Here is a 15,430-nt window from a genome sequence, read left to right on the forward strand (position 1 = left end):
CCTCTGTTCACAGCCCCAGCCTCTAGCCATGAATCCCTTGGAGGTGTCTTTGGGTCCCCTGTGAAGAGTCCCTGCCTCAGCTGCTGTGTGGGACCTCAGGGGACACAGGGATCCCTAGGGTGCTCAGGGTGACAGCTGTTTGCAGAGTGAGGAGGAAACATCACTATTTTTAACCAGCGTGACATGGGGCACCACGGCTACCTAATGGGTGGCAGGAAGCCTGCTTGTCCCCTGGGCCCCAGGAAGGCGCCGGCCGTGCCCCCCATCACCCTCCTTCCCGCCCCCCGGCCCACGCGCAGGAGGACGAGCAGCATGCTGGAGGTGGACGACGAGGGTGGCCGCATGTTCCTGCGTGTTCTCATCCACCTCACCATGCACGACTACGCGCCCCTGGTCTCGGGGGCCCTGCAGCTGCTCTTCAAGCACTTCAGCCAGCGTCAGGAGGCCATGCACACCTTCGAGCAGGTGCTGGCTCCCCTGCCAGAGCGCCCGGCCCTTGGGGAGCGGGAGGAAGGCCTGAGGGGGGCTTCTCGGGAGCCAGCAGGCACCGAGCAGGTGGGCTGCAGACTGGACGCTAGGCGGGGATGCCAGGACGGAGCAGCTTTACAGCCCCGGGGCAGCTCGAGATGCCTCCCTGGGGTGTTTGGCCTTGCCGAGCCCCTTAAAGGGGGAGCTACGTCTTGGCCACCTCAGTCTCCTCTTAGCCTGGCTCCAGGCCTGTCATGTCTTATGAGGTGGACAGCACTTTACAGATTGCACACTCTATCACGTGCACCTTAGCTAATAAGTGCTTTGAATCATGCCTAGTGCGCACTCAGCCTTCACCAAGGGGACCGGCTTTGTCACTGTGATGTCGTGTGGTCTCGACCGCTCCCTGTGAGAGGGGAGTGGTATTTAATGAGCGAGCACCGTGTACCAGGCACTGAGCACTGGGCTTGCATTCATGTAATTCTCCAAGCAGCCCCGACAGCGTGATTTCTACTCTCATTCCTGTTTTACAGGTGGGAGAAATTGAGGCCCAGGGGGCTTTAGCTTTCTTCCCTTACCCACTGACCCAGAGCGGGTAAGGTGGGATAGGAGTCAGGGTTCAGTTCCCAGCATTCAGTGATGTCAGTATGCCTTGGCCCGCCCTGTTCAGGTTTTGCGTGAACAACTGACAGGCCACAGCAGCACGTGACACGAGTCAGTGAATAACTGAAGCCAGATGATGACGCAGCTCATGACCGGGGGTGCAGGGAAGTCTGTGGCCATCAGGGAAGGCTTCCTGGAAGCAGTGGACTTAGAACAGAGTCATAAATTCCGAGTAGGATCTGGCTCGGTGGAGAGGAGCAGTTGTAGAGTGGAGATGCCGGGAGCAGAGAGGCCAGGACAGTGCAGTGCCGGGAGTCTCTATGAGGCAATGGACCTGGGGGTGCTCTCTCACCAGGCACGCCTGTCCTTGACCTTCAGGTGCAGCTGCTGATCTCAGCCCAGGACGTGGAGAACTATAAGGTGATCAAGTCGGAGCTGGACCGGCTGCGGACCATGGTGGAGAAGTCGGAGCTGTGGGTGGACAAGAAGGGCAGCGGCAAGGGCGAGGAGGTGGAGGCAGGCGCCGCCAAAGACAAGAAGGAGGTGTGCGGGGTGCGGGAGTCGGGGCAGGGCCCCCGCGAGGGCTGGGCCTGGCTGACACCGCTCCCTGTGCCCCCAGCGGCCTGCGGACGAGGAGGGCTTTCTGCACCCACCTGGGGAGAAGAGCAGTGAGAACTACCAGATCGTCAAGGGCGTGAGTGGCCGGGTCCTTGGGCATGGGTCTGCGGGCCGGCCTCTTCCGCCTCCGCTCCCCGCCGCCTTGGAAGATATCCTCCAGCTTTCCTTGAGTGTTGAAAACAACTCTGCCAAGGTCCAGATGGAATTATTTTAAAGCCGAAGGAACTTAATGAAGTTCCATTTCACAGTCATGTTGTTGTGTTAGCTTTGATGGGTGGAATTGGGCTTTTAGTTCTTTCCTGCCTTGCTGCAGGGATCTGATTCAGCGGCCGTGGCCTCCTTCCCTCTTCCTGTCCCCGGTGTGAGCTGGGGCTTGGCTGTGGTCGGCTGAGGGGTGGGTCGGGCAGAGGGGAAGCTTGAGGAAGTGGGAGGGGGCCCTGGGCTCACCCTCCCCTCCCCCAGATCCTGGAGCGGCTGAACAAGATGTGTGGCGTCGGGGAGCAGATGAGGAAGAAACAGCAGCGGCTGCTCAAGAACATGGATGCCCACAAGGTCATGCTGGACCTGCTGCAGATCCCCTATGACAAGGTGACACCCGACTTCTGACCTCTGACTCCCCAGGGCAGCTTCACCCTGAACCCTGACCCAACCCAAACCACACACTAACCCCTGATGCTGACCTAACCCGGCCTCACCCTGACCTTTTACCTTGGCCTGCCTCACATACCTTGACCCCGGAATCCAATCTTAGTGTCATCTTGACCTTTGACCTTCCACCCCTCATCCTGATCCACTTTGACCTTGAATTGACTCCAGTCTCACCCTGATTCTTGACTCTGACCCCAGCTTCTGTTTCCCTCTCTGGTCTAATCCTCATACTCTCAGCATCATTTTAACCTTTGACCCTCAACTTCCTTACCCTGACCTATGTTAACCCTAATCTGACTCCAGTCTCTCCTTGGCCCATGACTTGGATTCTGTACCCTAGCCTCACCCTGACCTCTTACCCTGACTGTCCCCAAGCCCACCCTGGCCCGTAACTGCAGACATGGCCTCATCTCCACCACGGACCCCTCCCCTTGACTGATCTTGATCTTGATCTTTCTCCAGCTTCACCCCACTCTTGACCCTGACACCCCCTCAGTGTTCACCTGATCCTGACCCGTTAGCCTTGCTCCCCGACTCCGGCCTCATCTCAGCCTCTGACCCTCAGTCCCTCACACGTTTCCATATCCTGACCCACCTTGAACCTGGCCACCTTGGGGTCCCAATCCTGAGCCCTGACCCACCCCCACACCCGTCTGCGGGCTGGCCTTCACCCTGTGGTGGCCCCAGCACCCTCTCCCCTCCTGTCTGCGTCCAGGGCGATGCCAAGATGATGGAGATCCTGCGCTACACGCACCAGTTCCTGCAGAAGTTCTGTGCTGGGAACACCGGCAACCAGGCCCTGCTGCACAAGCACCTGCGCCTCTTCCTCACGCCGGGGGTGAGGGCGCGGGGCCCGGAGCTCCGGGGCAGGGCTGGGCTGTGCGATCCCCCCCTCTGACGGACGTCCTGCCCCCCTGCAGCTGCTGGAGGCGGAGACCATGCAGCACATCTTCCTGAACAACTACCAGCTGTGCTCTGAGATCGGCGAGCCCGTGTTGCAGCACTTCGTGCACCTGCTGGCCACCCACGGGCGCCACGTGCAGTACCTGGACTTCCTGCACACCGTCATCAAGGCCGAGGGCAAGTACGTCAAGAAGTGCCAGGACATGATCATGACCGAGGTGAGGGCGGCCGAGGGGTGCTCAGGGAACTCGGGCAGCGGGCAGGCAGGACCCAGACTTGGAGGAGTCAGACAGTGGGTCATAGAGAGGCCTTGGGGTGCTGGGCTGTGGAGGGGACTTGGGGGAGAACTGAGGACACAGAGGCTGGTCTAGCAGAACTTGGGCTGCGGCCTAACAGGACTCAAGCAAGGCCCAGGAGAAATTAGGCGGCTTGTAGAACTCAGATAACGGGCCTGAGAGAACGCATTCCTTCATTTATCATTTATTGTCGTTTATCATTTATTGTCGTTTATTTACAAATCATGAGGCACCTGCTATGTACCAAGGTCCATGTATCCCTGGGGAAAACCAGTCAAATGAAAGCTCCGAGGGCAGTGTGCCGGGGGGACAGGGATCACAGCTTTTGTGCTCATTGCTAGGGCCCCAGGGTCTGGCACACAGTAGGTACTCAGTAAACAAGGGGTGAAGGGCTGAATCTAAATCTGGAACAGACATGCTCTCTGCTCTGGAGCATCTCAGAGTGGGGAGGAGCAGGGAGAGAAAGGAGCAAACACTCAAGTGAGATGAGGGGACTTACCAATGAGACGTCGTGTCTGGAAGTGCTGTGCAGTGTCGATTATTAATTGCTATTATTGTATTACCGTGACTAACCTAATCGCCGACACCAGAGGGATGCAGTGTATGCTCCTCGAGGGTTTAAATTACAGCTATGGGGGGCTTCGCTTGTGGCGCAGTGGTTGAGAGTCTGCCTGCCGATGCAGGGGATACGGGTTCGTGCCCCGGTAAAGGAGGATCCCGCGTGCCGCGGAGCGGCTGGGTCCGTGAGCCATGGCCGCTGGGCCTGCGTGTCCGGAGCCTGTGCTCCGCGGCTGGAGAGGCCACAACAGTGAGAGGCCCGCATACCGCAAAAAAAAAAAAAAAAAAAGTCTAAATTACAGCTATGGGAGCACAGGGGAGAGAGAGGGTGAGCCGGGAGAGGGTGGGATTACAAAGGACTTCCTGGAGGAGGCGCCTCTGAGACAAGCCCAAGTGGGATTTCTTTCCTTAGAGGAGGGAGGACTTCCTGAGTCTGGGGTTCAGTGTCCTAGCTAACAGCAGAGGGCCTGAGACATCGGGCAGCGGGCAGGGATGTCCCAAGGGTCAGGGAACCCCAGAAACTCAAGCACGGGAGGGTTTTCCTGAGTGTCGGGTGAGGGCTGGAATCAGAGTCCCAGAGTCCCAGTCTCTCCCTGGGAAGCACAGGAGAGGGCTGGGGCCCCGAGCCTGCTGGACTGAGGGGGTCTGATGTGCCCCCTTCCCACCCACAGCTGACCAACGCAGGTGACGACGTGGTCGTGTTCTACAACGACAAGGCCTCGCTGGCCCACCTGCTAGACATGATGAAGACTGCCCGGGACGGCGTGGAGGACCACAGCCCCCTCATGTACCACATTTCCCTGGTGGACCTGCTGGCCGCCTGCGCCGAGGGCAAGAACGTCTACACCGAGATCAAGTGCACGTCCCTGCTGCCCCTGGAGGATGTAGTGTCTGTGGTGACACACGAGGACTGCATCACCGAGGTGGGGCCTGTGTGCACATGGGGATCCCGGGGGGCTGGGGGAGGGTGCGGGGGTGGGGAGCCAGCCCCTCAGCCCTACTGGGTGGGGCAGGGGGAGGGAGGGAGGGAACGTGGGGGAAGTAGACAGGGCTTGGGAGGTGGGGAGGTGGTGGGGACTCGGGCAGAGGAGCGAGGGGAGGGTCGGGAGGAATCAGGGAAGCGCAGAGAGGAAGACCCGGCTCGTGCCCTGACCTCCCGGCCCTGCCTGCCCAGGTGAAAATGGCCTACGTGAACTTTGTGAACCACTGCTACGTGGACACGGAGGTGGAGATGAAGGAGATCTATACCAGCAACCACATCTGGACACTCTTTGAGAACTTCACCCTGGACATGGCTCGGGTCCGTGCCTGTCGGGGTGTGGACTGGCAGGCAGACCATGGCGGGGGGCCAGCGGTCTTCCAGGGGGTGGGGGTGGAGGGGCCCCCAGGCATCAGTCTCTCCTACCCCAGGTCTGCAGTAAGCGTGAGAAGCGCCTGTCTGACCCCACCCTGGAGAAGTATGTGCTGACCGTCGTGCTGGACACCATCAACGCCTTCTTCAGCTCCCCGTTCTCTGAGAACAGCACCTCCCTGCAGGTGAGCTCCAGCTGCTGGCGGCTTCTGTGTGGGCAGCGGGGGGCGGGAGTCAGAATATATATATTCATATTTGCTTGTAGCTTATAAAGATACAGCAGAAGAATATAAACGCGTATTAGTTATCAATGCTGTGTAGCAAATTATCCCCAAATATAGCAGTTTAAAACCACAAACGTTTATTATCTCACAGTTTCCGTGGGTTGGGAATTACAGGGGCAATTACCACAGAACAGGAATTCCTAAATTCACTTGGTACGATGGGTCCCAGGGTAGCCGGGGACACCTGGCAGCCCTTATGCACTGAAGACAACGTGTGACGATCACTACAGTGGATGGCAGAGCCATCTAGTGGATGGCTAGCTGGTCGTGGTGTCCCTAGAACTGAAAGAGGTAGACAGTCTCCTTAAAGCCTTTCTTATCCGTAGAGGCAGAAGAGCTCTAGGCTGTGAACGGGTGTTGGACTTGAATCCCTGAGAGTCACAGCCCCTCAATCCCCAAATTCCCAGACTCGAGCCAGGTCACAGCCCAGAGCCCCTTGAAAGGAAGAGACCCAGGTTCCCTTGAGGAAGGACCCTGCTACACCACCTAATTCATAAGGAAACACTGGAAGGACACACAAGAAACCAATCAAAGGGCTGCCTATAGGTAGAGGGACTGAGGGTGGAGCGGGGATAGTGCTTCTGAGCGAAAAAACACTGGGTCCCGCCCTCCCAGCCAGGATGGGCTTGTTTTGACACATATGAGTTTGGGCCCTGGGACCCCTTTGGGACTCTGGTGATGTGTATCGGCTTTCCCCACCTCTCATTAGCCACAGGGTAGAGCGTGGGAGAATGGGGGCGACGGGGTCAAGACTTCCTTTTTTTTTTAAAGACTTTATTTATTATTTATTTATTTATTTTTGGGCTGTATTGGGTCTTAGTTGCGGCACTTGGGATCTTCTTTGAGGCGTGTAGGATTTTTCGTGGTGGCGCGTGGGCTTCTCTCTAGTTGTGGAGTGCAGGTTTTCCCTTCTCTAGTTGTGGCGCGCAGGTTCCAGAGCACGTGGGCCCTGTAGTTTGTGGCACGCAGTCTCTCTAGTTGAGGCACATGTGCTCAGTAGTTGTGGCACGCGGGCTTAGTTGCCCTGAAGCACATGGGATCTTAGTTCCCTGACCATGGATCGAACTTGCGTCCCCTGCATTGTAAGGCAGATTCTTTACCACTGGACCACCAGGGAAGTCCCAAGACTTCTTTATTATTATTATTATTTTTTGTGGTACATGGGCCTCTCACTGTTGTGGCCTCTCCCGTTGCGGAGCACAGGCTCCGGACGCGCAGGCTCAGCGGCCATGGCTCACGGGCCCAGCCGCTCCGCGGCATGTGGGATCTTCCCGTACCAGGACACAAACCCATGTCCCCTGCATCAGCAGGCGGACTCTCAACCACTGCGCCACCAGGGAAGCCCCCAAGACTTCTTGAAGTATTCTTTCTTATAACCTTTTGGTTTTTGAACCATGTAAATATATCCCCTTTCCACAATATTAATTTATTTGAAATTTTTTTAAAGGAAGAAGAGGGTCAGCAATAGGGTTATAAGCCCCAGGCCTGGACCTTGGGGAGTTCTCACAGGGCTGCCATGTATAGTTGCGCAGGTTGTGCACTGCTGAGAGGAAAGGAGGTGCCTTTTTCCAACTGGCATAAAAGCCCATGGTAGCTATTGGAGGCCTTATCCCTCCACCCACGCCCAGACTCAGTAGGCTCTGGTCACCAGCCTGGGGCCGCCCAGGGTGGAGTGTGGGCTGGGCTGCGGCAGCAGGCACGTTGCCTCTTGCAGACACACCAGACGATCGTGGTGCAGCTGCTGCAGTCCACCACACGGCTGCTCGAGTGTCCGTGGCTGCAGCAGCAGCACAAGGGTTCCGTGGAGGCCTGCATCCGGACCCTCGCCATGGTGGGTGAGTGTGCCGGGGCACTGGCCAGCCCCTCCCCTCCCCTTCTCTCTCCTCCCTTCCCCTTCTCTCTCCTCCCTCGGGATGCCCACCCTCAAAGTAAACACCTTATCCCGAAGCTCGCCCATCAGCTGCTCCTAGGTGGTGCTCAGTAAGTCCTTCCTGGTGTCTTAACTGGCGTCTTGGCAATTGAGAAAGGCTGTTTTCTCCTCTGAGGCAGTTCCCTGGAGGAGAGTGCTGGGTGACATCTCGCGAGCAGAGTTTCTTGGGCTTACAAATGGTCTCAGGCAGGAGGAAGGCTGTAGATTGTTAGGGAGAGTTAGGGAAGGGGAGAGGGGAGGCGGGAGAGTGGAGGGGTGAGGGGTCAGAGTGGAGCCAGGCTGGAAACGAAGAAGCAAAAATTCCCTCTTTTTACCCTAAAAAGGGAAGAGTGCACCTCAGTTCAAGTGGGGGCCAGGGTGGGGGCCCCTGCACCCCAGGCCCTGTCCCCCAGTGCAGCAGACCCTGAGCCTGGCCCCTCTGGCTGAGCCCTCACCCCCCACCAGCGCCCCGTCCCCTCTCCCCTCAGCCAAGGGCCGGGCTATCTCGCTGCCCATGGACCTGGATGCCCACATCAGCTCGCTGCTCAGCAGTGGTGCCAGCTCTGCAGTTGCCGCCCAGCGGAACGTCTCCAACTACAAGACGGCCCCGCGGGCCTTCCCCCGCGTCACACCCACCCCCAACCAGTGGGACTACAAGAACATCATCGAGAAGCTGCAGGTGGGCGTGGGGCTGGGGAATGTCCCTCCCTGTGCTGCCCACGCTCCCTGGGAAGCGGCTGGTCAGCTCGTCCACTCCTGGGGGCTGCTAGGGGCAGGGGACTGAGGGGCACCATTCCAGGGCTGGTGCTCGTGAAGGGGCCCGGTATGCCCTTCGCTCCCAACAGCACCTTTGTGTTTAGAGAACACACTCTGTCCACTGTCTCACTGGCTTCTAGAGGGGGTGTGGTGAGTTACTATCCCCATGTGGCAGAAAATCGAGGCCCAGAGCGGGCAAAGGGTTTGCCCAAGGTCACACAGAGCTAGAGAAGGGGATGGGAGGAAAGCCAGGGTATGCCCAGGGGCTCTGAGCAGACAGACATCATGCTCTGTCCTGGGTGGCTCCGTGGGCCCAGGGCCCCTCAGACGGGCACAGGCCAATCCGTGGGGCGCTTTGGCGTTGGGCTGGGGGGAATGGCAGTCACGCCCTGGTCATCCCTTGGGCCTGGGTGGCCTGCATCTCGCCCAGCGGTGACCCTGCCCTCCCCACGCCACCCACCCCAGGACATCATCACGGCCCTGGAGGAGCGGCTGAAGCCCCTAGTGCAGGCCGAGCTGTCCGTGCTGGTGGACGTCCTGCACTGGCCCGAGTTGCTCTTCCTGGAGGGCAGTGAGGCCCACCAGCGCTGTGAGAGTGGAGGCTTCCTGTCCAAGTGAGTGGGATGCAGGGCCGGGGCATGGGGGTGGCAGGGGCACAGCGGCCCAGGATGGGGAAAGCCCATGGGGGCAGAGGGCCGTGGTCAGGAACAGCAGCTGGAGGGGGGATGGGTCCGCCCCAAGTTTGCCCTCTTCCCCGCCGGCCAGGCTGATCCAGCACACCAAGGACCTCATGGAGTCGGAGGAGAAGCTGTGTGTCAAGGTGCTAAGGACGTTGCAGCAAATGCTGCTTAAGAAGGCCAAGTATGGGGACCGGGTGAGTGCCCAGGTCGGCTGGATGCCGGGCGGGCTTGGCCACGGGGTCCAGGGCCTCAGGACCAGGACCGCTGGGCTGGGGGGTGGAGGGTGAAATGGGCCACCGTAGGCCTCGCTCCCTTCCCTGCAGGGCAACCAGCTGCGCAAAATGCTGCTGCAAAACTACCTCCAGAACCGGAAGTCCAGCTCGCGGGGGGACCTTCCAGACCCCATGGGCACCGGTCAGTACCGCGTCTCCCCTGCTATGCCTCCGGGAGGCCCATTCGCTCTGGGCCCTTCCTTCCCCTCCGTCCACCTGCTCCCCCTTAAGCGAGTTTGCCCACTCCAGGCCTGGACCAAGACTGGTCAGCGATCGCAGCCACCCAGTGCCGGCTGGACAAGGAGGGGGCCACCAAGCTGGTGTGTGACCTCATCACCAGCACCAAGAACGAGAAGATCTTCCAGGAGAGCATTGGCCTGGCCATCCGCCTGCTGGACGGTGGCAACACCGAGATCCAGGTGTGGAGGGGGGCGGGGCTGCGGGGGGGCTCACCTCCTTGGTTGATGCCCCCTGCTCAGGAGGGGGACAGCGTGCCAGTCCCCAGGCCATGGGGGTGGGGCTGCAGGGCTGGATGCCGGTGGCCAGTGCGAGTCCGGCTACTCGTGGGAGGCTCTGCGTCCCGTATCTGCCCCCATGTCACGTGGCCCTTTTCTATCCCACACCCCCGCCCTGCTCCAGCCAGGTCTGGGCCTGTCGCCCACCATCCCGCCCCCTATTAGTCCACCATTCTTGCCTCTCAGCCTCTGCTCAGGTCTCCTTCCCTCCTCTTCCACATCCTCAGCCTTTGGTGTCCAAGTAAAGGCCTACTATCTCCAAAAGTCCTCTCTGATTATTTTATCTCCATTCATTTATTTACTCACTCATTCATTCTTCCCGTAAGTCTGCATTTAGTGAGTGCCTTCTATGTGCCTGGCAGTGTTCTAGGTGCTAAGGATTCAGCAGTGAAGGAAAGAGACAAAAACCCATGTTCTCTTGGTACTCGTATCCTAGTGGGGACAACAGTCCCTAACTGCAATCCCTGCGTAATACGGAGAGCATGCTGGCTGGTGATAATTCAGACAGGGGGCTTCAGGAGTTCTGGGCCAGGGGTATCTCAGAAGGAGTGATGGGGAAGACCCCTGAGAGGGGACCGTTTGAATGAGGACCCGGAAGTGAGCACGTGAAGTGGGGCAGAGCCGGCAGCAGAAGGCCGTGAAGGGGAAGTGGCTGATGTGGCTGGAGGGGGTGGAGGAGGGGTGAATGGGAGGAGCTGGGGTCAGGGAGGTGGCAGGCCATCACGTGTGGCCTCGTGGGCACTGTGGGCCCAGGCCTGCCCCTGGGGAAGATTCAGGGTTTTGAGCAGGGGAGGGACGTGACTTAGACTTCAGAGAGACCCCTCTAGCTGCTGTGTGGGGAACTGACGGAAGGTCAAGGGCAGATGCAGGTGGGTAGGAAGCTAGTGCAGGCCTCCAGCATCGCCGGCCCTTCCTCCTCCACCTCTGCTGGTCCTGACTGCCGCCCACCCCAGCCTTAGGCGCAGGGCACAGGGGCGTCTCTTGTCTCCGCCGCCTTGTCCCTGCAGCACAGGATGGAGCCCCCCGGGTCTCGCCGAGGGCTGCTTAGAGCCAGGCCTGGTGCTGAGGCTGCCCCCTGTCTCACTGTCCACCTGCAGAAATCCTTCTACAACCTGATGACGAGCGACAAGAAGTCAGAGCGCTTCTTCAAGGTGCTGCACGACCGCATGAAGCGAGCCCAGCAGGAGACCAAGTCCACAGTGGCCGTCAACATGAGCGAGCTGGGCAGCCAGCCGCGCGAGGACCGGGAGCCAGCAGACCCCACCGCCAAAGGTCAGGCTCAGAGGGTGCAGGGTGAGTGGGGTCACGGGCCCCAGGGATGAGGACGTGGGCACAAGGCAAGGTGGGCAGGCTGGGGACTGAGGGTGGGAACGGAGGGTGAGGGTGAGGGTCTGGCGGCTCCCCGCAGCCCCAGCCTAACCAGGCCTCACCCTGCAGGCCGCGTGGCCTCCTTCTGGATGCCCAGCTCCTCATCCCGCTATTCGCTGGGCCCCAGCCTGCGCCAGGGGCATGAGGTGGGCGAGCGCGTGCAGAGCAACGAGATGGGCACGTCCGTGCTCATCATGCAGCCCATCCTGCGCTTTCTGCAGCTGCTGTGTGAGAACCACAACCGGGACCTGCAGGTGAGGCCCTGCCCCACCTGACCCCGCCTCCCTGTTCCCAGACCTGCCTCCCGACACCTGCCCCGCCTCCCCGGGCCTGCCCCACCTCCCGACCCCGCCCCTACTCTGTGCCCCGCATCCGGCCTGGGCACCACTGCTCTGAGGCCGGCAAGGCCCCCACCCCTGCAACCTGCAGCATCGCGGTCCCCAGGCGGGCCCCTCCCTCCCTGCTGCAGCGGTGCCACGCCGCCCCCCCCCCCCCACTCCTGTGCTCTTCAGAACTTCCTGCGCTGCCAGAACAACAAGACCAACTACAACCTGGTGTGCGAGACTCTGCAGTTCTTGGACATCATGTGCGGCAGCACCACGGGTGGTCTGGGGCTGCTGGGGCTCTACATCAACGAGGACAACGTGGGCCTCGTCATCCAGACCCTGGAGACCCTCACCGAGTATTGCCAGGGCCCCTGCCACGAGAACCAGGTGAGCCGTCGGAGCGGTGCCTGGCAGCGTGGACATGGGGGAGGATGGAGCAGGCCGGGCAGGGGACAGACCGAGGCCCCTGGAGCTGCCACGATTCTCAGGGGGCCCAGGCCCCGTGTCACCCGCCACCCCTGCCTCCCGCCAGACCTGCATCGTGACGCACGAGTCCAATGGCATAGACATCATCACCGCGCTGATTCTCAATGACATCAGTCCCCTGTGCAAGTACCGTATGGACCTGGTGCTGCAACTCAAGGTGGGGCCCTTGGCAGCCCATGTGAGCATGCGTGGGTGTGCATGTGATGCGTGTGTTGAGTGTACATGCTGGTGTGTGTGATGTTAGCAGTGTGTGTGTGTGTGTGTGTGCGCGCGCGCGCGGTGTGGGCATCACGTGTGCAAGCATGGGTGACGTGCAGGTGTGTGATGTGTGCATGTTTGTACACACAAATGCATGTGTGAGCAAACGTGTTGGATGTACACTTGCTCTAGAAGCAGACATGTTCTGGGTTTATCCGAGGGCCTCCTGTGTCCGTGTCTGCTGTCTGGGGGGTGCACAGGGTGGGGGAAGGTGGCCTGTGGGTGGACTAGATACGCAGCATCCTTCTCACAGCAAGCCCTGGGGGTAAGTGGGGAACAAGAAGGCCACGGGACTTACGGGCCAAGAGAGGCTGTTACGGAGTAGTCAGTGGAGGGGGTGGCGGGGGCCCTCAGACTGTGGCCTGTCCCTCCCTCCTCTCCCCCAGGACAACGCCTCCAAGCTGCTCCTGGCTCTGATGGAGAGCCGGCACGACAGTGAAAACGCCGAGCGCATCCTCATCAGCCTGCGGCCCCAGGAGCTGGTGAGGCTGGGCTGGCGGTCGGGTGGGGAGGCGGACCGGGTGGGGTGTGCGGGGCTGGGGATCAGAGCCCAGCCCGCCCTACGCCCCAGGAAGAGGGCATTCAGCAGCCCCTGCCCGGCAGGTGGACGTCATCAAGAAGGCCTACCTGCAGGAGGAGGAGCGTGAGAACTCGGATGTGAGCCCTCGTGAAGTGGGCCACAACATCTACATCCTGGCGCTGCAGGTACCGGCCCTACCCCACGGCCCCGCCCTAGCGGCCACGCTCCCACCGGGAACCACGACCCAGTGACTCTGCGCTGCCATCTCACTCAGCTCTCCAGGCACAACAAGCAGCTGCAGCACCTGCTGAAGCCCGTGAAGCGCATCCAAGAGGAGGAGGCCGAGGGCATCTCTTCCATGGTGGGGGCCCAGAGCATAGGGCTGGGTGTGGGGCGGGGCTTAGACCTAGGGGCGGGGCTCGGTGGGAGATTGGATGGGATTGTATTGGGGGTGCGGCTAGGAGTTGGAGGGCGTGGCTATGACTCGGGGGCGGGGCTGAGGGCAGAGCTGAGACCTCAGACCCTGGCTGGAGTCTGGGATGAGGCTGGGGGCGGGGCCAGGAACTTAGGGCAGACCTGTGGCCCAAGGCCTTGGCTTGAACCTGAGTAAAGAACCAGCTCAGAATTGGGGGGCGGGGCTGAGGACCGGTGGGAGCCGGCCTGGTGGCCAGGGCTGTCACCGGGACAGAGGAGTGGGAGCAAGGCTGCGGTGTGGGTCTGGGGCGTCTGGCAGCCTGGAGCAGGACCTAGCGGTGCACCTGGGCAGGACTGTGGAGGGTGCTGACTGTCCTATAGGATTGTCTCCCACTTCGGGGCTGGGTCTGGTCTAGCTGGGGGTCACTCAGTGGGGTGTAGGTCACAGCTGGGTCCCGGCATGGAGGTGGGGGTGGGCCTGACCTCGGCATCTCCCCCACCCCCCGCCCCCAGCTCAGCCTCAACAACAAGCAGCTGTCACAGATGCTCAAGTCCTCAGCACCGGCACAGGAGGAAGAGGAGGACCCCCTGGCCTACTATGAGAACCACACGTCTCAGATAGAGGTGGGACCTGAGAACAGCTGGGGGCCGCGAGTGCGGGCTGGGCCCTCGGGGGCCACGGCTCGGATGTGACCAGGTGCCCGTGTGCGTCCAGATCGTGCGGCAGGACCGCAGCATGGAGCAGATCGTGTTCCCGGTGCCTGGCATCTGCCAGTTCCTGACGGAGGAGACCAAGCACCGGCTCTTCACCACCACCGAGCAGGATGAGCAGGGTAGCAAAGTGAGCGACTTCTTCGACCAGTCCTCCTTCCTGCACAACGAGATGGAGTGGCAGCGCAAGCTCCGCAGTGAGGACCCCGCGGCAGGCAGGAGGGCGGGGGTGGGGCGCTGGAGCTGCTCACTGATGCCCCTGATGCCTCCCTCGCCTACTGGTGGGGGTCCCACCCCTGCCCCAAGGAGGGCTCCGATCACGTTTTCCTCCTGAAGTGGGGCCTGGAGCTTGTGCAGGCTCTGCGGCCTGGTATGGGGTGGGCAGATGGTGTTAATCAGGGGCCCCCCTTACCCTGGCCCCGCCACCTCCTCCCCCAGGCATGCCACTCATCTACTGGTTCTCCCGCCGCATGACCCTGTGGGGCAGCATCTCCTTCAACCTGGCGGTTTTTATCAACATCATCATCGCCTTCTTCTACCCCTACGTGGAGGGCGCATCCACAGGTGAGGACACAGGGCTGGCAGGTGGCGGCCCTGAGCCCTCCATGCTCCCTCCTCTGATGTGAGCTGGCCAGGCTCTGAGGGGACAGGATGCAGAGTGGGGAGAAGCAGCCCCTTCACTGGCCTCTGGGTTCTGCACCTCATCACGGGGATGGATAGGGTCCTTGACCTCTGGAGACAGCACACACACATACAAGGGAGAGACCAGTTACGGTAGCGGCAGATGGAGAGGGCCTCCTACCTTAGGCCTCCAGATGCAGGTGTGATGGGCGGGGCCCTACAGCCGGGTGAGCAGGAACTTACAGGGAAGGCTCCCAGAAAGGGGTGGCTTCTTGGGGTCTGCTGGGTGGGTGGGCTTGAGCAAGCCGCCCTGTCCCTGCTCCCTGCCCCCAGGTGTGCTGGGCTCCCCCCTCATCTCGCTGCTGTTCTGGATCCTCATCTGCTTCTCCATTGCGGCCCTGTTCACCAAGCGCTATAGCATCCGCCCCCTCATCGTGGCGCTCATCCTGCGCTCCATCTACTACCTGGGCATTGGGCCCACGCTCAACATCCTGGGTGCCCTCAACGTGAGTGCCAGAGGGCCCCCACCGCCCACCCCCAACCCCTCCTGGGCTTGTCACGCAGCTGGACCCGAAGCTGGCCTGCTGCTCTGCCCCTTCCCCCTGGTCCCTGTGTTGGGATCCCAAGCTCATTATAGACCCGAGGCTGGGACCACTCTGTCTCCTCTTTCCCCTGGACAACTCGGGGCAGCAGGCACTCAGAGCCAGCCAGCCAGGAGCCGCTTTGGAGCACCAGCTTCAGGGCTGCTGGGTTGCCAGTGTTAGTTGTGCACTGCCTGAAGGCATATTGAGGACATCAAAGATTTATGTGTTATGACAGTTTCCTGACAGGTAGAAATAAGGTGTCTCGAGCACGTGGGGGGTGC

General features: G+C 60.7%; 1 protein-coding gene across 1 annotated transcript in view; it reads left to right on the forward strand.

Annotated features, from left to right (window-relative positions):
- Window positions 1–15,430, forward strand: part of ITPR3 (inositol 1,4,5-trisphosphate receptor type 3) — a 66,073-nt gene that overhangs the window by 44,744 nt on the left and 5,899 nt on the right. Inside the window, exons 25-50 of the mRNA XM_065886467.1 lie at window positions 300–465; window positions 1,450–1,614; window positions 1,691–1,765; window positions 2,152–2,277; window positions 3,053–3,175; window positions 3,258–3,458; window positions 4,766–5,017; window positions 5,269–5,394; window positions 5,505–5,630; window positions 7,444–7,564; window positions 8,127–8,317; window positions 8,860–9,008; window positions 9,160–9,268; window positions 9,398–9,488; window positions 9,596–9,765; window positions 10,959–11,133; window positions 11,299–11,483; window positions 11,742–11,942; window positions 12,088–12,198; window positions 12,686–12,781; window positions 12,903–13,004; window positions 13,094–13,180; window positions 13,747–13,857; window positions 13,949–14,141; window positions 14,383–14,508; window positions 14,899–15,071. Coding sequence (XP_065742539.1) covers window positions 300–465; window positions 1,450–1,614; window positions 1,691–1,765; window positions 2,152–2,277; window positions 3,053–3,175; window positions 3,258–3,458; window positions 4,766–5,017; window positions 5,269–5,394; window positions 5,505–5,630; window positions 7,444–7,564; window positions 8,127–8,317; window positions 8,860–9,008; window positions 9,160–9,268; window positions 9,398–9,488; window positions 9,596–9,765; window positions 10,959–11,133; window positions 11,299–11,483; window positions 11,742–11,942; window positions 12,088–12,198; window positions 12,686–12,781; window positions 12,903–13,004; window positions 13,094–13,180; window positions 13,747–13,857; window positions 13,949–14,141; window positions 14,383–14,508; window positions 14,899–15,071 — 3,751 coding nt within the window. The remainder of the gene's footprint in view (window positions 1–299; window positions 466–1,449; window positions 1,615–1,690; window positions 1,766–2,151; window positions 2,278–3,052; window positions 3,176–3,257; window positions 3,459–4,765; window positions 5,018–5,268; window positions 5,395–5,504; window positions 5,631–7,443; window positions 7,565–8,126; window positions 8,318–8,859; window positions 9,009–9,159; window positions 9,269–9,397; window positions 9,489–9,595; window positions 9,766–10,958; window positions 11,134–11,298; window positions 11,484–11,741; window positions 11,943–12,087; window positions 12,199–12,685; window positions 12,782–12,902; window positions 13,005–13,093; window positions 13,181–13,746; window positions 13,858–13,948; window positions 14,142–14,382; window positions 14,509–14,898; window positions 15,072–15,430) is intronic.

Source organism: Phocoena phocoena, chromosome 10 (genome assembly GCF_963924675.1).
Source record: "Phocoena phocoena chromosome 10, mPhoPho1.1, whole genome shotgun sequence".
Taxonomy (NCBI): Eukaryota; Metazoa; Chordata; class Mammalia; order Artiodactyla; family Phocoenidae; genus Phocoena; species Phocoena phocoena.